At 38.1% G+C, this 27490-nt stretch overlaps 1 protein-coding gene across 7 annotated transcripts in view; it reads left to right on the top strand.

The window, feature by feature from the left end:
• Positions 1-27490, top strand: part of TENM3 (teneurin transmembrane protein 3) — a 327557-nt gene that overhangs the window by 241644 nt on the left and 58423 nt on the right. For 6 of the 7 annotated variants that reach the window (XM_061992048.1, XM_061992049.1, XM_061992053.1 and 3 more), the window contains 6 exons: positions 2035-2245; positions 2749-2850; positions 3011-3205; positions 4546-4746; positions 7710-7895; positions 23574-23720. In XM_061992048.1, the coding sequence (XP_061848032.1) occupies positions 2035-2245; positions 2749-2850; positions 3011-3205; positions 4546-4746; positions 7710-7895; positions 23574-23720 (1042 nt within the window). The remainder of the gene's footprint in view (positions 1-2034; positions 2246-2748; positions 2851-3010; positions 3206-4545; positions 4747-7709; positions 7896-23573; positions 23721-27490) is intronic. The other variant, XM_061992050.1, reaches the window with a different exon arrangement.

A 27490-nucleotide genomic window follows, 5' to 3' on the forward strand; every position in this document is an offset into this window, starting at 1 on the left:
GTTACCATGTCCTAAATAAGTAAATTAAAAAAACCCCACAACACAGCTTTTAAAAGGGTTAAGATCAATTATTGCTTTTTGCTGGGGGACAGACTCAACAGTAAATTCTTCTCTGTATGGCTTTTAAAATGTATTCTAAAATGGTGTTCTGATAATGACATATGTCATTATACTACTAGTACAAAATCATTAATTGTGCCATGCTTGTCTGCCGTTAGTATACTCTCTGGGTCAATCAAGTTGTGTAATCACTTATTCCTGTATCAAAAATATGGTTTTCAACTGAAATTGTCCTCCTACAAAAAATTATGCTCTGCAAGTATGCAAATTACAAGGTCACTCCTAATGTCTATAAATGATCTGTTAAAATTCAGAACTCGCTGAGCTTTCTCTCTCTTAAAATATTAGAGAACAACACAACTGGAAAGAAGTGTTATTGAGTCAGGCAGGAGGGGAAAAAAAACCCTAACCTGAAACTGTTTTTCCTTCTCACACAAAATAAGTATTTCATTCTCTGGCAAATGAGAATGTCAGAGGGTTTTGAATAATTTGGGCTCTCCCAAAATGGATACGTTCATTTTTGTGTGGTACAGCATGTACATTCAGAGTGGCAGCATACTGAGGTACCAGTTTCTGCACATCCTAATCACATTATGTTCTATTCTGCTGCTTCAAACCTAGCTGGAAAAGTCTCAGGTGTCAATAGAGGCGTATTAACTATATGCTGCCTTCACATCCTGACTAGTAAGAAGATTACTGATTATTGAAGAATTCTGATTACTGAGGAGGAACATTCTTACAACAGCAGTGAGTTTTGGCCTGCAATTTCAGAGAGAACATAAGTACTTAAACCCTTGTTCTGGGACAAAGGCTATCACGTTTTCTTTTGTCCCAGGAACAGTTTCTGAAGGTCACAATTCAAGGTGTAAAACCACTGATTCTCTGGCCCCAGTAATTGATGTTATCCCAGCTCAGGTGAATCAGTGGTTTCACATACTGGCCTTTACTTTAATAAGACCTGGATGCAATTCGATTTGAGAGAGAGCTCTCAAACATGTGGGAATATTGAGGGTTTACATGTTATAGTTCATACAATAAACGTGTCAAAGTAAAATTGTGAGTAGACTCGGCAAGAAAAGCAGAGGCTCTCTGCATTTTAATTTCCCCACCTGTTTAATTTTGCTATCTACATATTGATCTTTACATGATAAGCACACAGAAGACATCTTTCAAGCCATGAGAGCAGACTCCCAGACAGTGTAATCAGTGCAGGCCCCAGAGCAGATTTAACCCTCCAGGTGTTATTAGTGCTAGTTAAGATTAGCATACATAAAACTCTGTGGGGGAAGTTTGCTTGGTGCTGCTACATTTTTCCAAGTGCCACTGATCATAGAATCATAGGTTGAGTGATGATTGTTAACAATCTTATGACTATTAAGAAAATAGTATGTGCTGTCCATTGACCGTAGGTACCATATTTTTTATCAGTTTGACATTTGCAACAGTTGCAATGTTTTATGTTTTCTGTCTCCTCTTTTGGATTTCTCTCATAGGAGGTATAGCTCTTTCTCCCTCTCTTCCAGAACTCCACAATGTCCAAAAGAGGGACTGAACGATTTAATCCTTTGTCAGAAACTAGATGAAAAGCAAAGCAGATTATTGGTGTTGGATGTTATTAACCCATATGCATATAGCATACTTTGAAAGCTAGGTCTCGTCTATTGTTCAGGTGGAAGTCATGACTGCAGATTCTTTTCAACTGGTCTTTTCTTTCCTCAATATATATAATAGGTTCATTGGCTACTTGTCACCAAAAAAGATACTCTAACAAGCTTGAGGACTAGTTAGTATTTTTGTTTAAAGTCCTAGCAAGGGGCAAAGAAAAAGAGAGAGTAGATTTCAGCTCCTGCTTCACTGCTCCAAAAGGCAACTCCTCATCAAAATACAAGCAGATTGTCAGGATGTTGTGGGGAAGCTGGCAATGCCGTGGGTCATCCTGTAGCTTGTCAAGCCCCTGTCTGTTCCTCCCCGCAGTATGACTTTGTGGAGCTTCTGGATGGCAGCCGGCTGATTGCAAGGGAGCAACGCAACCTGTTGGAATCGGAGCGAGCAGGGCGGCAGGCAAGGTCTGTCAGCCTCCACGAGGCAGGTTTTATCCAGTATTTGGATTCTGGTATCTGGCACCTGGCCTTTTACAATGATGGGAAGAACGCAGAGCAGGTGTCTTTTAATACCATCATTATAGGTAAGCATCATCTTCAAAGCTCTTAGAAAACACTAGTCTCCTGGCAGGTTTTTTGGGGTAATACGGAGATAAATTTTCATACTTAAAGGACCTGACTTTTGTTCACAGGTGTTCCATTTGTACTGTTTCTTCTGCTGTTCAGATAAAATGCAGAATGTCTGTTTTAATTACCTGGTCTGAGGCATAAGGAATGTACTTTCTCTAAAACAGTGCTTGAAAGGAGGACACTGTTTTAAAGTATTTGTTAAATAACACAGGACTGAGTTTTAAACATGGAGCTCATGTGGCTTTACCATTGTAATTTGAGCCTTTTTGCTGAAATGTAGTGTCCTAAGATACTAGAAGCATCAACTATAGAAAATCACAGCTATTTGTGCTCTTCAAACAAACCAAACAAACACTTCTCTCAAAGTGAGAGCATGCTGTCAGTTAGTAGTGGTTCAAATGATAGGCACTTCATGCAGTGGGTGCCTGTGAATTATCCTCTTTTTTTTCGCTTTTAGAATCTGTGGTGGAATGCCCACGAAATTGCCATGGTAACGGCGAATGTGTTTCTGGATCCTGCCATTGTTTTCCTGGATTTCTGGGCCCCGATTGTTCCAGAGGTAAATCAACCCGATGCTTTCCTCAAGTCATTTTAAGCAAGCTTGAGGGCAAGTACATTGGGAAAGCAACTGGCATGTGACTCGCTTCTTAGATGTTCTCCTTTAGAAAGCTTTGGTGAAGAACTTTGGTTTAATTTTTCTGCCATGTTTTATTTCACAGCAGCCTGCCCAGTGCTGTGTAGTGGCAATGGCCAGTACTCCAAAGGACGTTGCCTATGTTACAGTGGCTGGAAGGGCACTGAGTGTGATGTGCCTGCAACTCAGTGCATCGATCCTCAGTGTGGGGGACGGGGCATTTGCATCATGGGCTCTTGTGCCTGCAACTCGGGTTACAAAGGAGAAAACTGTGAAGAAGGTAAACGAGTAAATATTTACCCCATCTCTTGCTGTTGTTAGTCACCTTTCCAGCTCTATCGATTTTGCTGAATCTAGATCACATGACATGAATGGTGTTTCTTCACAAATCATTTCAGAATACCAGAAAATCAAGTTTGGGAATCACTAATATCACTTAATTCTACAGAATGATTGTACTTGATTCTATGATTCTATGACACTTCATTTATCCTCGACTAATCAATGGGAAAATTGTTAATAATGGGTGATCTCTTTTTGCGTGCCAGCATTTTATTTTTATTTTTTCCTGTCTGAGGTCAGCTAAGAAGAGAGCACACAAAAGCTAGATGTTGGAATACAGGAAGACAGTGAATTTTCAAAGTAGAGAATAAGTCATTAATGTATTGCATTTGTTAGTGATCTTTTCCACCAACCATATTGTGGAAAGTGCTGACTCGAATGCATCAGGGTGAAAAATGATGCGTCATTTTTGTATTCCAGAGATGTGCATAATAATATTCGTTCTGATGTGCTGTAAAATGCAGTTCATTTTCTATTCTATTTTTTTAGGGAGTAAAAAGCGCCATTTTCTTCCTCAATCAAATTGATTTTATTGATCTCCATGTACAAAGTAATGCAATTAAGTCTCTGGAATTAAATTTTCAGACCATTGACCCTACAAGTGTAACATTTTATTGAGTCAAATTGCTAAATTAAATCTCGTCATCTAAAGCACATTAAAGTGAATTAGGACAGATAGACAGTATGCAACTCATTTGTTTCTGAAACAAGTTGAGGGTCCTATGCAGCTGTCAAAACTCTGTAGCAGTGGATGGAGTCAGTTGATACCAAGTGCTGCGGGGAATCCAACACTTGTTACACTGTGATTAGGCATCACGGAGGTGAGTTGCACAAGACTCAAAGCCAATCTCGTTGTAATTCATAAAAATTAGCAAACCGTGAAAGGGTTGCTGTTAACTCAGTGGTAGCTTGTAAATGCCTTGATGACAGTTATGTGCGCTCACACATTTCACAATACCAGAAAGTGACGTGAAAGTGAGGTGTTTTTACAAAGAGACTTGCTGCTCTGCAATTAGTGATGATAAGGAGTGACTGACCTCATAGTCAAGGGGAGAGAGATACTTTGTTTGCTCTGTCTTTTCCTCAGTCATCCCAATGAAACAGAGGTGAACTTCTCAGCTTCAACCTACTAATGTTTTCTTTAAGATTAGTGCAATGCTGCCTATTTCACAAGATCTTAAAATGCAGATTAAGCCCACAAGTGCTGTGGACATCTAGGAGTTGATAGCTGTTGTTAGGAGCAGCAAGCTTCAGCTGGACTTTCTCATCTCTCCACAGCGGACTGCTTGGACCCATCCTGCTCCAGCCACGGTGTGTGTATCCATGGCGAGTGCCACTGCAACCCAGGCTGGGGTGGCAACAACTGTGAAATCCTAAAGACAATGTGCTCTGACCAATGCTCTGGGCATGGCACCTACATTCAAGAGAGTGGTACCTGCACCTGCGATCCCAACTGGACAGGTCCAGATTGCTCCAATGGTAAGAGTTAAAAGCACTCACAGTTTGTCAAATGATGACCTCCTGAATAGCAGCATTTTCATGACATTATTGTGTTAGGGCCTGACCTTCCAAGCTGATGGAATTCTTTGTATTCACTTCAGCATGAGCTGTGAATTGATTCAAAGGTTCAAAATAATTGATGAATTTGAAATATTTGAAAATCAATGTATTTGTCAGTATCTTTTCAATGCCTTCACTTGGTCACTTCAAGTGTTTCCAATGCAAGCACAGAGTGTCCTTTGTATGATAGTCTGAGTATCATCTTACCTAATACATCTATCTAGAAATTTAAAACTACATCTAGTGAAACTAGAGGCAGTCACATTTTTAAAATCTCTCCAGCTAATTGGAGATATTTTTCTTGAAAAACAGATTGCCTTTGAGTTTGAAGGTAAGAGGAATGCAGGAATGAATCCTAAACAGTTTTCAAGGAAGGCTGCAGGCTGCCACGGTGGAAGGTGTTGGTAGGAGTAAAGAAGCAGGGGGATTTCTTGAGGTCTGAAACTGAGCTGATTAAAACTATAGTCTGAGTTTAGAAACAAAAGGAGTAAAAGACTGGAGGTATTACCACAGAGAGAGGAATCTAAATATTTATAGAATATGCCACCAGCCTTTTGACAAATAAGATTTTTTAGAATATTGTTTGGTAGGCACATATCAAAAGAGAAATCATGTCTAACTGAAGGACGTATATTCATCTAAAACAGTTCATCTAACAGCTCTGATTATTTTGTTAATGAAAACTGAACACATGGGCTAGCTGGATTTATTCCAACTTATGAATAAATATCACTTCTTCATGAGGAACCATCTTTTTAAAACAAATGTGCTTCCTGACCAGGATCTGCAATACTCCGTAATGGTTTGTGCATATGAGAATGATAGGACAGACATTCCAAACATTCAAAAAAAAGTGACAGAGAGAAGAATATCTCATCTGCTGTTAAATTTGTTTAGAAGAAAAAAAAATATTCTCTAAACGTTTCTAGCACTAAAAATGGCTATTTATGAGAGACCTTTTCTAGTTCGCAGGCAAAACATGGATCCCCTGTTTCGTGACATGATGTTTGATGATTCAGTTCAAATCTTTCACTTATTTTTCAAGAAATGAATTGTCATTAAAATAACATAAAATATTTCTGATCTCAGATATTTCAAAGGTGTCAAACTCAGAAAACAGCTTTGTAAAAATCATGCATGGGCCTATTTGCTGAAATTGTGCAAAATGACCTTGAGAGTGCTACACTAAAAAAGCAAATAATACCCATAAACATTTTGTTAAGTTGCTACAAGAGAAAAAGAATGAGTTATTTCCGTCAGAGAGGTTTACAGGTTTGAAATCAGTGGAGCTTTCCTCTATCTTCATCAGCAGTTTGTCCGTTAATTAGCCCTTCAATTCCACTTCAATTAAATTAACTCTAATTAATAAATTCATTACAAAGATTGACGCACCTTGCTCAAAGCTAGTGTGCTAAAAGCTGATAAACACCTTCACCCTAATGAAAAATTGATTAGATTGAAGAGAAATAAACCTTTCTTTCTTGGAGCTGTGTTGACGCTCTGTGACTCTGAAGTTTATCTAACCATCTTACATCTCTTAATCAAAAAAAAATATCATTTCAAAGTAGATATAAAATGAGGTATATAGGGGAGGAAAAAAAAGCAGGGAGAAATTACAGCTGTCTTTCTCCATAAAATTTCTTATGGGAAATGTCACAGCTCTTTGATACCTTGTTTAATGCTCCACAGCACTTTGAGGCAGCAGGTTAAACTATGGGAGAAGAAAAGAACTGTTGAGTGGGAAACTGGAAGCCTTCCTTGTACTGAATGCCTCTTTCTTTTGCTGCTGAAAACAATATCAGTCTTTTATTACTAAACTGTTTGTTGTCTTTTACAAGAAAACAAATACTAAATACAGTCTTTCTATGAACTAGTACATGGTTACAGCCAGCTGTGTGCCGAGGAACTAAAGAAGTCCCTCAGGCTGTATTGTGTCTTTTCTTGTTTTTCTGCTGTTTGCTTAGCAGAAGTAAGGTTTGCTGGAGTCTGACTAAATGAATCAAAACTGTAAATGCAAAATCTGGCAGTCTAAATTATCACCTTGTATTAGCTGAGACTTAGCATGCGTTGTTTGGCCTCTGAGTACCTTTGGCTGTTAGCATATTTTACAATTAATTTATCAGTTACAAGATCCTGTTACTATATGTAAATGACAAGTTAAATTGCTGTATGTTGATTTTTTTTTTTTTTACAATCTATTATTCAAACCAGACTGTTCGTAGCCATCACTGATACAAATTTACAGAAAGTAAAAGAGAATCATCTTTTATATTTAACGCATGTGTCAGTATGTCAGCACAGTACTAATTTGTCTCACTAATGCTGATTCTTTATAATGAAAAAATGTGTCAGAAATGGCACATTTTTACTTGAAAGAAAACAGGGAGCAGGGTAGGGAGGGGAAACCTTGTTAAAATCAACTTTCATTAATACTAAATTTTCACTCTCGACACACAATGACCTAAGTATATGTTACATTTAGTCACTAGGAGTACATTGTAGGTTCTATGCAGTCTAGGTGCTATATAATCTTAGATACAAACGATCACTTTTAAGACCCGTGATCACAAAAAATATGAGTGGAAACTACTCAGAGCCAGCAGAAGAGCTGTGGACACTTAAGCACCACTAAGTCTGATGGATGACTGAGTGAGCGTTAGCACAGGGAGAAAACTGTGCTCCATATTCCGTTGGATCCTACCTGAAAATGGCTTTCACAGTGAATTCCTTTGGTGTAATTTTCAAAGAAAGATGCTGCCTGCCTTATTCTTCACACATTGAATTAAAATGTAGCGCTGCTAACTGACACATGCCCTCTCTCTCCCGTGTGTACTCTCTGCCTCCTTTTCTCCTTCCTCCCCACCCTCTTTCCTCAAATCCAGAACTCTGCTCAGCGGACTGCGGCGCACACGGCGTGTGCATGGGCGGCACGTGTCGCTGCGAGGAGGGCTGGACGGGCACGGCCTGCAACCAGAGGGCCTGCCACCCGCGCTGCGCCGAGCACGGCACCTGCAAAGATGGGAAGTGCGAATGTAGCCAGGGATGGAATGGAGAGCACTGTACCATTGGTAGGCTGGCTATGCTTTACCCTGTCTTCACTGCAAAGTTCAAACACCTGCTGCCACTGGCCGCAGATGAATGAGAAGTGTGTTACCTTGAAGCTTGTTTCTTCAAACAGGAATGTTTGCATGTGTCAGTCTGTATAAAGGAGTTGACATTTTAAGAAAGGAAATGGTTATGTAATGGCTCATCAGTTCTTTGTACCTAATTTGCCATGAGAAGGAGACGGAAGAATTTCCTTTTCAGTCTTTTCCCTTTAACTAACTTTTGCTGGGATGGGGGTAGGGGGGTGAATTTTATTTTGAACCGTAAATATATTATTTGATTTGTACTTTTCTGTTTTTATGTGATAACTTTATGTCTTTCAACAATGAAGTTTCCTACTGGGTTTTTTGGTTTATGGATTTGTTTGTTTTATGGGTAAGAGTAGGGCTACAAAGATTATCAGGGGACTGGAGCATCTCCTTAGGAGGAAAAGCTGGGAGGCTGGGGCTGTTTAGACTGGAGAAGAGAAGGCTGAGGGAGGACCTTATGAGCACTTATAAATACCTAAAGAGCAGGTGTCAAGAGGATGGGGCAATCTGTTCCTGTAGTGCTCAATGATAGGACAAGAGGTAATACACACAAACTGGAACACAGGAAGTTCCACTTGAACATGTGGAAAAACTTCACTGAGGGTGAAGGAACCCTGGCATAGGCTGCACAAGGAAGTTACGGAGTCTCCTTATCTGGAGATTTTCAAAACTCAGCTGGATGCATTCCTGTACACCCCAATCTAGGCAGACCTGCTTTAGGAGGGGGTTGGACTAGGTGATCCTTAGAGGTCCCTTCCAGCCCCAACCATTCTGTGATTCTGTGAAGTGTCACTAAAAAGTTACTTTCCTACACAAAAAATGTCACTTCCAACTTGTAATAAATGTGATCTACCTGCCCAAAATTATCTTTTTGTCAACATAATGCCTTATTCTAGAATTACAGCAAGTTTCTTACATGTAAGTAACGAAACAGCAGTTTAATACAGCTACTTGAGAAGAAGCCACCTTTATTATAGCTCTGTGTTTCTATAATCAAGTAATTTCTAGTGCCTGGAAATGTTGGTAATTACTATGCCTTTATCAGTGGAGCTTTTCTGATTCACTCATTTGCAGTCCCTGTGTGCCATATACAGTGGGATATCTCTTTGTACTGCACAGGCCTTGACAGGGAGCTAGCATGAGAAATTGCACGTGCAAATAAGAGGAGGACATGGCAAAAGGTTTATCAGTTTTATATTGATTTTGTATAGCTATACTGCTAAGAAATTCCCTTCCACACTGATCTCCCATGTTACAAGATGCTGCTGGTCTGTAACAGAGAAGAGTCCTATCCAAACAATTTTGTCTTGGCATAACCACAGAGAAACTGTTTTGTGACAGAAGGTAGGAAGCTCATACAAAGGAACTAATGATGGTCTAACTGTAAGAGATGACTAGCTTGTACTTAGCTGTGTGTGGAGAATTGCACAAAGCTCAGCAAAGCTGTGACAAGAGTAATAACATGGCTTTGCAGGTATTCATGGTACATATCTCCCATGTATGAGTTGGATCACGTCTAAGCACTTAGAGGTGGAATGACAACAAAAGAGGTAACCACAGGTCAGAGAAAGGCAGGAGTAACATTAAGTGATGGGGAAATGACAGATAATACAGTCACCAAAAAAAACAGGAAATTTAAAAAATCCCATAGTTTTCTGTTTGGAGAGATGGAGAAGAGTCAGTTAAAACAGACAATGTAGCCAAAACAACAGGATAGGATGATAAGTCTAATAGCAGTAGAGCTGATGGATGTGAATATAGCATGATTTTGCTTTTGTCACAAGCTAAAAAGAGGCAGGATGTTTTGGAAGGTCTGTAACACCAAATGTGTTGCATCACTGAGGCATGAGCATGTAGAAAACAGTAAAACGCAAGCTGCATTCCTGGGTAGCTTAGAGGCCTGACTGAGAGGCAGGGTGCTTGTGATGCTGTTCTTGATGGTCACAGGAAACAGCAGCATAAGCTTTGAGGGCAAGGAAAATGAAGGCCTGTTATAGCTTTATTGACTGATACCCACACAATTGCACCAGGAAGATAAGGCAAGGTTTTATTTTGTAGAAGGGAGTCAGGAATGAAGTAATAAGATTGATCTGTAAATTCTTTTTTACAGAAATTGCAATCTCCTTTTTTCATTATTTACTAATAAGATTGCTCAGACATGCGAGAGGGAACTAAGGTGCAGAATGCAAGGGAGGATTGCTAGGGTTAACGTTTTGAGGAGCTTCCAGAAAACATGCTGACAAGGAGAGCAGAGAAGTGGGGAGAACTGCTTTCTGAACAATAAAATAAAGTAAATCTTTAGAAGTAGGATAAAGCCTTTCCCTTGACCGCTTTAACTTGCCAACGAGCAATTACTCAGCAGATCACACTGCTGCTGGTCTCACTGACCTTGGCAGCATTTCAAGGGTTGTAGTTACACACGGATGAACTGATCTTGAACAATTTTTCCAACATATTAAGCACAAACAAGTTTTTCTTCAGCACTTGGCGAGCAGGTTTGTCTTCCCACCTGTTTATTCTTTAAATGTGTGTTTACTTTGTGGCTGCTGCTGTAAAGATAGTTTGGTTTGTTTATATTGCACTTACAGCCTCCAAAACAAGTAATGAGGTACAGCCTGTAGCCTGCTGTTATGTTTATGTTTCTTAGAGCTGTTTTTTTCCAGGAGCCCTGTGTTACAGAGGAACCAGGTCATTTTATTGCTCATTTCCAAGAGTATATCCCCTTATTGGAGTAAAAATTGCCGCCTCCTCATCTTGGCAGATGAAGAGTCATACTACCTTTCTTTCACTTGTCCAAGAGTAGCTAGCAGGTTTTTCTGAGCAATAAATTTCAAAACAAAGGAGACATAGGAATGTTTCTCTCTGCAAACAATTTTTTGTTATCACTCTCCATTTGTAACTCGGGCACTTTATGCTACTTGTAACTCTTAACTGGATCCAGAATGTTTACATAATTTATTATGCGTATGAAAGACTCCCACTCTCCCTTTAAACATCCAAAAATAAACAATTGGATCCTTCTCATTTCTAAGTCATAGAATCGTAGAATGCTTTGGGTTAGAGGGACCTTTAAAGGTCTTGTAGTTCCAACTCCCACTAGACCTTCCCACTTCTTTGGGAAAGAAATATTTGAGAGAAGTTGTAAATTTGAAAGAAAATGCGCTTTAGTGCGAAATAAATAGTACATCAGGTCTCTAGATGGATACACAAAATGGAGTAGATAATGTGTTCACTAATCACAGAGGTGCTAACTGGAATGGGTACTAAATCAGCTAAATCCATAACTCATTTGACCAAAGATATTATGGTATTTTTCTGAAGCATAAATGCCATTTAAAATGGTAAAAATGTTTTACACCTCAACTAATGATTTTTATGTATTTCTAAATGATGTCTGTCCAGTCTCATTTTCAGTTAGCCCATTGTTTGTGGTGTTAGTTGGCATGTGTTAAAGGGTAGGAAGAAGGAAAAAAGCAAATCTATCTCCTGGATTAAAACAAGGGTGTCCTTAGTTTTATTCCTCTCTAATATCTTTTAAACCTTCTTGAGTTACACTGATTTTTATGTACACTTCAAGATACTAAAATGAGAATTTGGCCAAAGGCAATTGTAATTGGTCTGAACTTGCAGAGACTGGGATTTTTTTTGTCATTTTATTTCAGTACTTCAGGGCACTGGGAAGCAAAATCATATGTGATTTCAGAGGTTTTTTTTCTTCAGATATCTGCTTACCTGGGTTAAGCATCAGCATTTCTCTAAGGGTGAGGATCTCAAGAATCAAATTGGGAAATAATAAACATATATATTTGATATGCTTTTGATTTGTGAGGTAGAATAGACTAAATAAAGCAGGGATTTCTCTTTTTTTGAAAGAAGGTATATCATGAGGTGGGCAAAATTGTTTTGACTTGTGGTAAAGCTGATGTGTGTAACTGATTCCATGATGCATCTCTGGCACAGAGTGGCTCCAACTTGAATACTACACCTGATGCGAGACCACACTTGCGAGTCATTGTGTTTGCTCTCTGAACACATAGTTCAGCAGATAGCTACACACTCAGTGTTGTGATGAAACAAATCTAATAAGAATTAACAAAACTGAGCATTTATTGCTATTGTTTAACATCTTGTTTGAGCTAAACCTTGGCAATATACTAAGCAGTTTAAGGCATCTAAATTGCTTAGTGTCTTTTCCCTCCTGAGAATTGTTTACTGTTTCCTGTATCCCCATGGGAACAGGTTAAATCAACAAAACTATGGAAAATCACCTGTCAATTGTTTATTTGGTCTGGGAGTGACATTCATGGGTCTGAGGTGAACATCCATATATTATTTTCTGAAGCTCAGCCTGCATCTCAGTGTGATACAAGACCACACATGCACAGATGGTGCCCAGGTGATAGCCTGGATGAAAATTTGCTCCGTAATTAAGTTTTCCTGACACAATTGTGCTAAAATATGTTTTTATTTCTTTTCTGTCCTGGCTTGCATTGAGTTCAGTGACCCTCTCCTGCCTCAGTAGTTGTTTTGTGAGATGGAACAGATATTATTTCAGAAAGTGTATTATTTTTTCGTGATATAACTGGCTTGTTCCATCACTAAATTAAGTAACTGTCATAGGAAGCCCATAAATATGAATACTTTTCCAGCTGCTTTTCCATTAAACTCTGTTAGCTGAATGAAATTAGCAAATAATTATGTTGGTGGGGAACCTGCTATATCTATGTGCTGTGTAACATCTCGGTTTTACAATGCAGCTTAATATTTTTATTAACCAAATTAGTTTTAGAGTAATCTAAATTGCAAATTGGCCAATTTGCATTAAAACTAAGCCTTCCTGTTCAGATTTGTCAACACCTCTTTTTTTAAAAAGTCTTCAACATTAAGCATGGGTGGGTAAGACCATCTGTTTATGGAGCTTGCCTGCAGCTCCATTACTTAACACATGAGACAGGTTACAGCTGTTTAATTGTTATTGTGTTGAACCATTATCTTTCAGTCCAATATTAATATTTATATATGTAGGCATGGAAAGCATGTCGTTAAACATAAGTGATCTAAACATGGATTAATGTCATTAAGCATTCGTATTAATCCCGCAGGAGAGCTAAAGGTAGCATCGTAGTACTTTCATGCTCCTCTAGAGTGCTGTGTGAGGCTACTTTACATGGTACACAGAACTGAAACTCAAATCCAGTGGTGGTTCTCTGTAGAAGTGTACAGCTTGTAATAGGTTTATATTCTGGTGTGAATTGGGATCTAATTGATTTCTCTTCTCAGAACTTCCCCTGCAATTTAGTCAAGAACAAAAATAACAAGTGACAGCAAAGTAGACACCAGGATGACATTCAAAGCAATCAAACCAAAAATAACTTTTCTTCAGCAAGAAATTTCTAATTTCAGCTATTTGAGGTAGAAGAACAGGAAAGTTGTCTGGTTTAGGTGTTCAGTTATTAAGAAATAGGTAACATCTAGAGAACACTCCCATTAACTGTGTGTCCCATTAGTATAGACTCTGTCCTGCTGACTGATTAAAATGGTTTTCTGACTCAAGACAAACACGAAGGCATTTCTATACTGGTTTTCTAGCTAACCATGTGCAGTGTAAGCTCAGAAGCAGTGCTAGTCTTGAGGAATGCTAAGAAGTCATCTTTTCCACTAAGTTACATGGTCTGCACCTGCTCTCTCCAACACATGTTTAGCTTAGGGCTCCTTATGTTACAGATTTAAAATATGACTACAGAGAAATGATCTTTATAAGATCAGAGAGCAAGTCAAGACAAATGTGTTCCTCCAGTTAATTAAAACGAAAACTTGATGTGGCTATACATCATTCCACGATATTTTTTTTAAGTATGGGCTTGACAAAGTAAACCATGGACCAGTTTGAGGGCTTGATTAATCTCCATATCAGCAGGTTAGAGGGAGAGCAGTATGGAGAACCAGTATTGTGATGACCACCATCATTTTAGTATTGGTGCTGAGTTGCCAGGCATGGTTTGCTTTTCTCCAAAGTTTAAATTACGCAGAATATTCACATTTCATAGCATTTTAATGTGTCAGGTATTTAATGTTCCTTAATGCAATCATGCCAAGAATTCATAAATGTAAAGGTTCTTCTAAGATTTTAGGATTTTGATCAGAAGGAAATTTGTGTCTTTCAAGATAGAATAATAACTGCTGTATGTGTATATCCTCTAATTCTCACAGTTCCTAAATATCTGGTTTTCCATAGTTTTGAGGTCATAGAATTATACCTCTGTACAAATTTCATCTTAAGATTGTGTCTACATAAAGGTGTAATCATTGACATTCAAGCAGTTTATTCTCAGATAAAATCAACCAACAATTGAAAACTAATAGTGTCAAATATCAGTTGGTGTTGTGAGTGAAATCCTCCTTTCAGAAGACTTGGCTACATTGGAGTTGGAATTCTACCACAATAGTTGTACCCTCAGAGCAAAAAGTCCATGAGAATGAGATGACTTTCTTGGCACCCAGAGGACCAAGAACCACAGATTAACGAGATTTCATGAAATTTAGAACAAATACAGTTTTGATCTTTCCCGTACCTGAAGGGCACGTTCTTAATTTGCCAGGCCAAGCCTTTAATATGCAAAATATTTGTACGTTTGGTAACTATAAAAATATTCAATTACCGGCAAAATTTAAGATAGTTCATATGTATCTGAAGCTGTGGGGGAAAAAAAAAGAATTATTGGTCAGGCCTTAACACATTTCAAGACCAAGTGTCTCAAATACAAATTATCTGTTAGCATACTTTAAATTGCTAATTGGTTGATTTGCATTTAAATGAGGACCACATGTGAAGTTCAATTTAGGCACATTTTCAGAAAACAGCAGAATCCTCTGAGATGTGAAGAATTTTAAAAAAATGTTGCAAAGCTTACTTGAGCTGAAGTGGCCAGAAAGTAAGTGCTTTTGTACATTCTGTAGTTGCATGCTGGTCAGACACGTTCTGAAAGTACTTCCAATCAGGAAGGAAAATGAAAACAATAATGCTCACTGTCCTATTCCATCGCCTAACACATTTTAAAGACAAGTTTATCCTTCATGCAAATCTTAATGTAGGCATCAAGTTTTACCTGCATCTGAGGTGAGTCTTTGTGAGTTGTCAGAGGTCTTAAATAAGTATTTGAACTTTTTCGGCCTATACATGTGGGACAATTTTTAATCCTTAATGGCGTATACCCTTTCTTCTAAATCCTGTTCTAGCTTAGTAGATGTTTAATATGAAGCAACACTGCTGATGAACTTACCAGAAGTTCCAAATTTCCTATGTCTACTATACGCTTAAAAGTAACCAGTCCTTTTATTCTAAGATACATGTGGTTTTCCAGTAATGATTATGAGAAATTTTACTTTATTGTAAAACTGGGGTGGACTCCAGAACAAAAAGTGTAAAGGGTAGTGGGCCTATGTGCCTTTGGATGCAAAAACTATAAAGGATTGCTGCAGTTGTGGTTTTGCCAAGGGATAAATTTCAGTGAACTCAGGTCTTTCTGCAGAAACATATGCAGCAGATATCTCTGCTGCAGGTCTACACAGACTTCAGAGAAAAGTGAAGAAATTACAAAGAAAGTATGATTTCAAGTTTAGGATTATGTTTTGGCCTATGTAAGGAGGGAAGTAAAGAAAACTGCCTGAAACTATTATTCCATCCATGTGCTCTCCTTTACAAGAAGCTCAAGATGAGAATTTAGGAGTAAAAAAGTATCAAAAGAGAAGAGTGTTTGTAATCCTTGTCTATTGGCAGCAGTGCTCTGAACATATGGTGTGTCTAAGACAAGGTTCGTATCAACTTAGAGAAAGGATAACAACCATGAGCTGCTTACAGTGGAAGAACATGTGCTTTCAATACTGTTCAGCAATGAATAGAGAGAATTACATTTGCAAATGATACTAGAGCCTGCTGCCCCCAAGGACTCTGGAGGACAGGACAAGAATTTAAAATCTCTTTAACAAATAGCACAGGCTATGCAGAAAAATAAGGTGCCATTCAACAAATGCTGGGCTCTGTGCTTAACTAAAAATAATCAGCTGTACAAATTCAAGTTACGAGCAGCTCGCAAGGCAGAAGAGACCCAGAAGAGGTTGTAGTGGATGATGAATTTGACATGAGTGAACTGCTCTGAAGACAGGCTAGAAGAGTGGCTTTAAAATTTTATGAATTCTGGACTCCAGCAAGTTTTCTGGTAGAGCTGTGGAGCTCCTCAGAAAATGCATATGGATGCATGGCTTTTACTAGTCACTCTTTGAGCAGTTGCTTAAAGGAATCAGTACACTATTCCTTAATTCTGCTGTAGGTAGGCTAAGAAATACTGAGTTTAAGTATCACAAGGGATATTATTTTTTTTTTTTTACGTTCAAAAGATGTTTTAACTGTCAGGATAGTTAAACTGTGGCTGGGTAGAAATGAGAGGAACTTAAGGGTGATCTGGTAGTCAGATCAGGAGAAGTAAACCTCTATGGACTGAGTCTTGAATAGATTAGATCAAACCAAAGCTGTCAGCTGAGTTTTGTACCGGTTCCTCCAAAACAAGCACAAAAAACTGTTTACACAAACTGCATTCCACCTAAAGCTTGCAATGAAGCTTTCAGAGTTTCTCTTCTGCTGACAAATGTCTGGGTCATCACTGCTGATAAACCGTGTGCCTCGTCCCGTGCTACTGTTTGGCTGTGCAGAGAGAAAGAAATAATGTTCATAGCGCTTTGTTAGCACAAATGGCAGAAGCATAGGTGGTTCATCTAGGTTTCCCTGCTGCCTACCCTGGTAAAAATGTAATATCACAGAACGGAATCTCTTTGGGTTTTTCCCTTACTTTATTTTAGGTTACTCTGTGTGCATAGGACTTGAGAACTGTGAAATGCTAAAAAACCACCATGTTAAAAGAACTTTAGTAAAGTTGCAAAATCAAGAGTGTAAAGTTAGGAATCCACAAGAGAGAACACTTTAGTGTGTTATTATCATAAAACTGTACAGCAGAAGATATCTATTAATTATAGCATATACCTCTTCACCCAGCAGACTTGATTTGAGAATGTTGCAAGGCTGTGAAAGGCTGTTGCGTGCAAAATAGCCACTTTGCTTGTGCCAGGGACTGGTGCACAGTGTTAAGAAGGAGACTTGTGGGGGGAGAAGATAGAAAAGTCTATAAGAAAACAGCTACTTCATTGTTTAGGTTAGCATGCTGTGCCTGCTACTAGGGCATCAGCCATTTGTTGTTAATGAGAGAATGTGTGCTGAGTGAGGACTGTCAGCTCTGCACATTGACAAAGGAAGAATGGTATAAAAAATATACAGATAGCCATAAACCCGACATTGCCTCAATTTGGAGTATGTAACTTGGCCACTCTCGTGACATTCTTGTAATGTGGGGGGGGGGGTGTTTGTCATAGGGATTGTAAGTTTTCTTAAAATACTAAAAAAAAAATTAAAGCATCAAGTGATGATATTAAAACTTTCTAACCCTAAGCAAATAGATAAATTGAGAGAAAGCTTAAGAGATACAGTATAACATCAACATATCATAGTTTACTTACAGTCAGTTTTTCTACCAAGAAATTAACAGGATAATTTACATATTATCTCCTTACATGCCACTTTGTGCGAGTTTATGTAGAAGTATAAACATTACTGATATAGGATACGTTGTTCACATTTTCCTATTGTCTGAGTGTATGAAGTTTGTGTTAGCAGCGGAGATATGTATGCAATCATTCACCAGTGAATAGAAATTGCTGTATTGAATTGGGAGAGATGAGGAAAGGTGAGCAAAGCAGATCTTTGGAAGTAACAAAGGGAGAAAGCTGATAGTATTAAGGGAGAGGAGGCAAAGGTTTGACTCACACTTTCAAGGTGTAGGAAGCAAAAAACTTTAAATGTAGTTTTTCTTTTAGGTTGTCCTCGATCAAAATGGCTTCGTTCACTTTGTTCTGTATTTTTGTTTCAAATCTGGTGATGCTGAGGTCAAATTCTGCTCTTACAGCAAAGTAAATCATGACTTGTAGAGCTTTTGAGTTGACAATGTAATGGGACTATATATACACTGCAAAAAATTTGTGCATGCTATAGTCTAGTGTACAGGTTCCAAAGGTAGTGGGTGAAGATGTCTGATGGAAGATAATAACGTAAACTAATAGAAATATATATTCGCTGTACAATGTTTAGAAGCATGTCACCGTTATAATCCTTTCTGACAGAATAATCAGAATAAAGCAGTGTTGTAAGTACCAATTAAGGAACATCAAATCAATGGGTATGTGTCTCATGCTGATTTAAACAGAAGCTGATTGGGATTAATGGATTTAATATGTACTTTTATTCTGTGGCTATTCTGTCATACCTGGAGGAAGCAGCACATGAATAATCCAAGGAAGACACTGACTTACATCTCTGATAGGAAACTAATGAGAGACATTAAATTAAAAAAAAAAGTCAGGGTTCTGACAGGTTATGAAAGATGCTATGTGAAATGTGAATTTGCCTGACTGTTACCAGTTCTTTGTAAAATCTATTTATCTCTGACATATTGATATAAATATCCACACACATTGATGACATTTATATTTTATGTTGTATGAGTTTTGAATGCCACTTATGTCCCAGAAAACGTACAAGTTTTGTATCTTCATTTTTGTTTTTCTCCATTCCATTTGCAGTTATGTGAAGTCTCTTTACTCCTGGAAATTATAGCAAGACTTGAAATTTCAGAGTCTTAAACCTTGCAGGAAAACCCACCTAGGTATATTGTGTAGTCTATAATTAGGCTTTTTAAGGTTTTAACGTAACCCACGTGTGCCAGATGTGTAAATACCTTACCAAGGAGCACTTCCTGAGATGCTCCAGCCTACTGAAGTACTCTGAATCCCACCTGGAATTCTTTATACAGACGGGGAAAAGGATTATATTTTGTACTTTCAAACAGCTGGCTTCATTCCTGTGTCAGTTGCAGTGCCATGAAGATTAGGAAGACAGCATGACTAGTTAAACTTCACTGCAAAGTGACACTATTTTTGGTCACTCATTTTCTGCTTTTCTATTCCCAGGGTTTTGCATGTTAACCAAAATAGTTTCTAACTTGTCCTTAATGTCAACTGACTGTGAATAAAAAGCCTCTGGAAGGCAGAACTTGGTTTCCAGGCATTATAGTTTTGTGGTCTGGAACTGACTTCTGGATAGAAAAAAATCTTAAAAAAGCATTTTCTTAGTCCTTCTTTTTTTATTATTTTATGCAGACTGCATTTCTTAACGGGAACAGCATGTGAGGGCCTGGGATTGCAGGGACTATTTTCAGTTGCCTAGAAGGGAGTTTTTTTGTTGTGTTTTGTTACCTATTCCTACATTTATAGACACATTTAATGTTTCACTGGTAGACAGATACATTCCCCAGACAGACCTGATTGCTTCTATTTTATGAAATAAAGCTTGATTTTTTTTTTTCTTTCATACATACTACGTGATGTTCTAAGAGCAGCTGTATAGGAGCAAGGGGAATTATGAGTAAGATAAAAATTTTATCTGCTCTGAAATGCAGCTGTATCACTTTTTCCTTTGATTGTGGTTAATGTGAGATTCTGCTTAGTTTGTTGCTGCTGTTTTAAATGTTCTGTAATTGCTGTTTTCATCTTCTTGCTTTGTCTACCTTTAACCTTACCATTTTAGAAAAAAAAAAAATACTTCAACTGTGCAGTGGACACTTTCTTCCTTGAGAGAGGGACAAAAAGTTTTACACTTCTTAGTTGCAGCAGTGCCTGTGGCTTCTGTGAGACTACAGATCTCATGACCTCCCTGTTTGGACTCGGGAAGAGCTTTTTCCCATTCATCCAAACTGGAGGAATGGCCATGTTTGGAGATGCTTTTCTTACCCATCCAGTACACAAAGTTGGGCAGTAACAGGAAGTGACACACAGGGACTATTATACATCAGAGATGAAGTTCAGATTTTGAAAGTAAGAAGAGCCCACAAGGGCTCTTTGAGAGACCTTGTCCACGGAAAAACATGAGACTGAATCCAATACCATTGACTCGGCGTGATGTGTTCCTCTGCAACAGTCTGGAATATGCCGTTGCCTCATGTGAACATGACTGGGTTTGGTAGCCTGCAATGGACCTGTCCTACGTGGTTTTGCTGTATGACATTAACCCCTTTAACACAACTGCAGTTGATGCCTGTTTCCTGAAAGTAAGGAGGGAGCGTATAACTCATCTCTCATGTGCTTCATGTGTTAAAAGCAGGGCCTGCTGTTTTAAATCTGTCTTGTACTATGTCTGTCATTCATCCATCTGCCTCCTCAATTTATTTGTGAAATCTTAAGTGTCATAACAGGTAGGAAAAAGGTCTTGCTTATCTTAGATATGCCTAAGTTTAATTTTCAACTGTTTTTCCAAATGAAATGGATTACCATGCCACTAATCCCTCTGCATCCTCTTCTGTCCCATGTGTATGTTATTTTACACACCTGCGGTGTGCACGTGCTCTTGGAAGGACAACTGTGACTGAATTGAAGCAGAAGAAAACTATTCCTCCTAAAAATCCTGTTAATTGGAATTAAGATAGTGTGCTGGTTATGCTGTCACAGTCATATGTGACCTGCAAATCAAAGAACTCCCAGTATTTTCAGTGTTTTAAAGCTCATAAGCTAAGTAATTGCTGTTATCTTGTGTTGAAAATTGAATTTTTTAACTGATTTTGGTCATATTTTTGTTACACGTAAAAATCAAAGCTTGTGAAGATAAGTCAGAGAAAAACATAGTCTCAGAAAGGTAGAATCTCTGTCTTCTGTAGGCTTCCTTTCTAAAACAGTTTCATGGAATGTTTGCTAAAAAGGAATTTCTTGCATTTCTAAAGGCTTGGAAACACGTTTTTCATTTTGTAATGTAAGATCACTTATGTCAGGTGCACCTGCTTGATTTGCATGTGAATTCTGAAAAATTCCTGTTTTATGTGACACTTCTGAAATGTCTGTCTGTTTTTTTTTTTTTTCTCTTTAATTCTCAAGCTCACTATTTGGATAAGATAGTGAAAGGTACTGTATATTTGCTCTTTGATGACATGCCTATACCTACATGTACTTTTTTTCATACGAATATATAGTTACAAACGTACTAGTCTGGGCAAAAGAATGTTCTCTTACATACATTCCATGGATTATAGATTCAACTCACATGACCTCCAACTCATCCGAAATTAAAAATGAAATCTTGCATATGTTACATAATACCATTTTATCAGTAATTATACATTAATATGCAATCTGTATACATGTATTAGATTTTGTTTGAACCAAAAACTGAAGATCGTATTCATTTGCTGTTTGGTGTTTTTTCTTTGTTAGTTTTGTCATTTGATCTCTACGTACGACAAACTGTAAAAAATATTTAGGAAACAAAGCAAAGTGACGCTCTTGTCAGAGAACAAGTGTCATTAGTTCAAAAGAACAGATTAATTATAGAGATGCTTGTGTTTATCTACAGACAGATCAATAGAATACGCAGGGCTTTTAAGCTTTTGTTTATCTGAATGTAGAAAACCTATAGGAAATCATGACATATATTTTGTATGAAGCTAGAAAAAATCTATATATTCTATGCAACGTTTTTGGTTAAAAGATTAAAGGATACAAAAGCCTAACATGAAACAGCAAAGATTCTTGTATCTTCAGTTATGGTGAAAAATTGATTTAGAAAACATTTAATATGTTCCTACCCCTCTTTCCCTGAGTATCTTTCTCTATTCCTTATTTGTGGTTTTTTTTTCATTAGAATATGGCAATATTCATGGCAATATCCAGGCTTTCACACAATAAGTCTTGAGTGTACCCAGTTGACTCCTAAAATGCTCAGTCACTATTGCAATTAAACACGTAACTCTTCCATAAATTAAACAGAAGAAAGATTTAAGAAAAAGTTGCTCTCAGTACCTCAACAAATGCAATTAGCAACTGAAGTCTGAAAGAGTAAGAATACCGAGGCTAATCTCAGCCTGGCATGATGGCACAATATCCATAATTGTAGCATCCCTGTGCTTCCTCACAAGATGGCTTCCTGATTCTCTACCCTCTAATAGTAATTTGACAAGAGTTAAGCATCCTTTATAACCTTTTTCTGTGAATGTTTGCAATTTGGAGCTATATGATTGAAAGGAGTCAGTAAATTCAAAAGTCTTTAGAAGAAAAAAAAAAGACTATTACTTCTGAAAGACTGTTCTAAGCTTAACTAAGCTTAACTAAAATGAGTCAGTAGCCTAGTTCTTAAAGCTAGTGGTTCTACAAAGTGAAGAAGTGTTCATCCAATTACTTAGCTTTTTTGGATAAAAGTTTATAGCAGATTTTTATGTCAAAAATATCCAATTTGTAGCCACCTTCTCCTGAGAGACTTAGTGCCATACCTGTACTCGCTTCTGTCAGTGTCTTATCATAGTCATAGATAAGGAGCACCAAAAATCTACATATTTATAGTATTGTCATCCTCATACAGATCATGTTGGCTGCATGCCAGATTTCATCACTGGGAAGTGACACGTACTGTTTTTTTAATGCAATGTTAGACTGAAAACAATTATCGATTTTGGATATATTAAATTATTTTAATTGTTTCCCAAATTTTCCCTCCTTGGCCATAAAAGCAGACAAGATAGGATATAAAGGTAACAGCACAAAAGCCTTAGGGAGATTGTCACAAAAAATCACTCTCTGCTATCTGTCTTGAAGCACGTCACTACCGTGTTTTTGTTCAGTCTATCAATGTTTTATTGTGGTCCTTATGGTATTTCATTTTGTCCGTCCTAAGTAATCAAATACGCACAGCTATTACATTTAGTTGGAAATCCTGTTGGTCCTGTCCCATCCGTATGCAGCCTGAATCCTAATGTTTGTTAGAATAGATGCTAAGCTGCTTCACTATTTCCTGGGCTTCGCTTATTCTGTGAAAAGGAATGTATTCTTTGGCATAAAGTATAGTCATTAAAACTGGCCTATACTTTGTGCAATTATTTAACGCACTGTAATTTCACATGAATATACGGCAACTCTGAGACCAGATAAAGTTAACGTTCTCTTTTACTACGTGCCTAAAACCATACCCATTTTCCTACTTGAGAATTTGGAGGGATTTGTTCATAGTAACAGGGAGCTTAAACGTTTGTGCCAGTAAGTAACCAATGCTGCATAGAGCAAATAATGATCTGTTCTGTGAGCACAGAAAATCGTGTCGTTTTACACAGTTTTGTTTGCACTATGCGCTCATCTCTTGTTACTTTGCCAAAAAAACAAAAAATTTGAAAAATTAAAGAAAAACAAACTTAATTTTGTCTGGCCTGCAGGTGTTTAGAGGATTGGTGCATTTTTTTCCTGCCTGTACAGGTAAGTGGTGTCTCAAGTGTCAGGTCAATCAAAGATGCCACTTTGTTAAGATTTAACGTTCCACAGGTAATGTTGCTGTTCCACTCCATGTGCAATTACAGTATTTGTGCTGTTCTTAAGGCCTGTCCCCAGTAAGTGTCCCTTGTTTGTTGGGTTTTTTTTCCTTCTTTTTATATAATTGCAATATTTAAATAACTTGTGATTTTTCTTCTTTGTCTGTTTCGACAGAGGGCTGCCCCGGCTTGTGCAACAGCAATGGGAGGTGCACGCTGGACCAAAATGGCTGGCACTGCGTCTGCCAGCCGGGATGGAGGGGAGCGGGCTGTGACGTAGCCATGGAAACTCTCTGCACTGACAGTAAGGACAATGAAGGAGGTAAGATGTACCAGTGGATCTTCAGCGCTGGGGAGAATGTGTTGAGGAATGGAGATTTTACAGTCAGGGAGTCGAATACTGCCATGAGAAGCATGCACGCACTTTACTACCTCTTAGTCCTGTATGTCTGCGTGTTCAGTGCTTTTATACGGCACATCAGCAAGGCTGCTTATGGCAGGTGAGACGTTCTTAGAAAATGATGGGTGTCACCTGAGTTTCCCTGCATTGTTCTTTTACAATGGACTAAAACGTGCTTTCAACTCGGTGAACTGTAGTGGATGGGAAAAAAAAAGAAAGGCTTTCAGATTTTCAGTGACCTCACAAGGAAATTATCACAAGAGAAAAGGGCAGTCGGGAGGTTTACATTTTGCTCTATGATACTATTGCTGGAAAACATTGGTTGCCCAGTCTACAGAGATCTTATCCCTCCATAGCCTGTGAACACTCAGATAACTGACAGGATGCTCCCAGAAGTCTCTTATTTTTTGCTTGCTTTTCCACAGTCTGTCATTCAGGTGACAGGTAACAATCTGCAGCAAGATACGGGCAGGTCTGTTGACTTAAGGAATCAATCTGCAATCAGTTGTAGGGTAGGGAAGGTAGAGGGGCCGTGACTTTGGCATGACTCCAGAATCACAAAAAAAACACACATAAAAACAAGATTAGACGTGAGTGCACTCAAATATTAGATCAACATAATGCTCTCATTGTCTGTCTTTCTTCCCTCTCTCATCAACACCGTCAGATTCAGAGCAGAGATAAGAAACTCCATTAGGGCCTCTGAATGATGATAAAGTCATCTGTGACTTTGTTTTCCAGCTTTAGACAGTGTGTGCCTTTTCCATTGTTGATTGACTGTTTGCTCTCATATCCCAACCACAGTTGGGATCTTAGACGTCAACAAACTATAAATAACAGCAGCATTTACTTCCCAAGGAAAATAAATAACACGGTTAGGACAGTGCTGCTGTTTATTGCTTTACACATCATTTGATTTGTCATCCTTCTCCATTACATATTGTGTATTTTGAGTCAGTTTTGCACATTTAGCGGCCTAAGAAATCTGATGCAATCTGTTATATGCAACCAGAGCTAGTGTGAAGCTGAATTTTTGCATGTAGGAATGGAGCAAGAGGAACGACTAGCAACAGCTTTTCTATGTACTGTTTAGGGAACTAAATTCAAGTGGGACGAGGGATTATGAACACAAGAAAAAGAAAGAAACCTGCAAGTGTGAGAAGAGACAAAGCAGGGAGGAGAAACTAGGTTGGAACATAAACAACCAGGAGGAATAAAATAGATGATGTAGGGAAAAAAGGAGGGGGAATGTTCAAAGCTCAGAGATAGACTAAAACAGATTTGACAGACATTAAAGATAATAGAAGGATGTTATGTATCAGAGAGAGAGTCAAGAGCAGATAAAGGAGCGATAGGAGGAAGAGGAGCAATGTGACCAGGAATACATGTAAACGGAACAAGGGAAAAGAAGATGCTCCTTCAAACTGAAAGGAAAAGGGAAAAAAGAATGAGGAATTGGAGAAGAAGGATCTAACAGGATGACTTAAAGTTCCAAAAGGGAACACAATACTGCACAAAAGACAGGTCTAATGCTGGTATTTCGTTGCACTTTTTTCTCTCCTTTTTTTTTTCATTATTTCTTTTACAGACCTTATGTATCTATGTGCGAGGAAGGGATTGGCCCAACCGTTGTTTTGCCCTGATTAGCATTAAGTACTGCTATTTGTCACTGGCATTTTTCTTTCAATGGACTTTATATGCTTCAGTACAGAGCATACTCACTTCAGACTTTGCTTAGTGGCTGAGGAAAAGTGTTATAACAATTTAAATTGAAAACTGGAAGCTTACAAAGCAAAACTGAGAAAATAAAGTCTTCTGTGCCAGAAACCCACCTGGAAAGAGAAACAAGTGTTTCTTCCCTTTCCAAGAGTACCTGCGATCAGCCCACTCATCTCTCAAGCAAGCCATTCAATTCCAGACAACTCCAGGGAACGGCATAAGGACGCCTCTGCTGTATTTGTTTATTGTGGGAGATTAGGTTATCTGAGCATTTATGCTGAATTTACACCCTGACTGCAGGTACTGCGATTTTCATCGCACTAGACTCAGTGGTTATATAATTGAAGTTATCTCAGTTGTTAGCTAATTGATATGCTGTGAGTAATGTTTATGTTTCATCCTACACAGGATAAAATATATTTCATATATTAATATCATTCATTAATAATGGTATCTGCTGTTCATTTGATTCTTAGCTCTTTCTAGGACTGATTGTTCCAATTCTGTGAACACGAGCGTCCCAAGGACCTCAGTGGGAATATTCTCCATAGGAAATGCTAATGATCTCAAGGCACACTTGATCATTTTCCTTTCTAGATACTGTTGACATATGATGGGGTGATTAGAGCTCACCTTTTTTTTAACACAGACTCGAGAGTCTTACAGACCATTTCCTTTCTTTTAAAGGATCACTCTTTATTTTAATGTGTGTTTGATTTGCATAATAAAATATGTTTTAGCAACCCACAAGGAATGTGTGTGCAAGGAGCAGACTTTAGGCTGAAATAAACTCCAAAGGACTATGGGGAGAGGGGAAGTCAAGAGTCCTCTGTGGGTAAAATAAGCCCAACTTCTTGGGAAAAAAGTGTGTCGCTATTGTGCTCTAATGAAGTGGGCCATGTTTTGTCATCACTATAGGAAGAATAAGCTGTTTACTCTTTAATTTAGGTAGGTCTTTATTGAACAGGCTCCTTTGTTAAGTTTGCTTTTTATTAGCTCCTGTCCAATTATTAGGAGTTGTTACAGATTTCCACCTGCATGATTTAAGGGATTATTAATATTCTTTTATTACTGAAATAAAGATAAATACTGCAATAAAGCAAAGCATACTTAGCACTACTATATTTCTGTAATTACTTTCATAGGTTAGGATAGCCTGCTTCTGAGAAGCCTTGTCACAGGGTACTATGAATTCAGCCTAAAGATTACCCAAATGAAGGCCTTTTCTCTTGATAGTGGCTAATAGCAAAATAATATAATAGGACAAATGTGAACGTGTATTTTCTAGACTGCTAATTAAAGTTGAATATTTTGAACGTCAGAAGGGTTACTAAGTACAAAGCTAATTCCCAAGCTCAGGAAAATTTGTATTTGAATTAGGACTGATAGAGTGGCATGCTCATGTTCTCTGGTTTGTACTCCAACACTTCCCATTATTCTTCATGTTTTTGTTTGCATCTGTGGTAGCTGGAGCATGCTGGATCGATATATCCATAGCTCTTATCCATGGTGACTCCAGGATTTCTTTCTGGAGTGACAGCTCATTTAAAGCCCAACACTTTCTATTTTAAGCATCTTCTCTCCAACAGGAATGTTGAATTTCATTATGTTACAAGTATGCTTATAGAGAGGCAGCAATAGTAACAAGATCTTTGTGCACTACTCAGGAATAAATCAAGGGCTATTTCTGCTTTTGTGGCTTTTCCAACCAGCTGCTCCTACGTGCAGTCAATTTTGGTGTCTATAATTGAGTCCATTCATTATAGGCTGTTGTAAAACTGAGCTGTGTGAGGATAACTGAGGTTTGTTAATACCGTTTTCTGTCCTTTCCAACCTCTTGCCTTAGGGTACACAGTTGCCAAAACTGTCTTCTTGAGATGGCCAGCATCACAGCTCCAAAACTGTATTCTTCCAGTATGGACAATGAGTTTCACTTGATTTGGGTTTTTTGTTACTTAAATATATATCAACTG

The sequence above is a fragment of the Colius striatus genome, chromosome 3 (assembly GCF_028858725.1).
Source record: "Colius striatus isolate bColStr4 chromosome 3, bColStr4.1.hap1, whole genome shotgun sequence".
Taxonomy (NCBI): domain Eukaryota; kingdom Metazoa; phylum Chordata; class Aves; order Coliiformes; family Coliidae; genus Colius; species Colius striatus.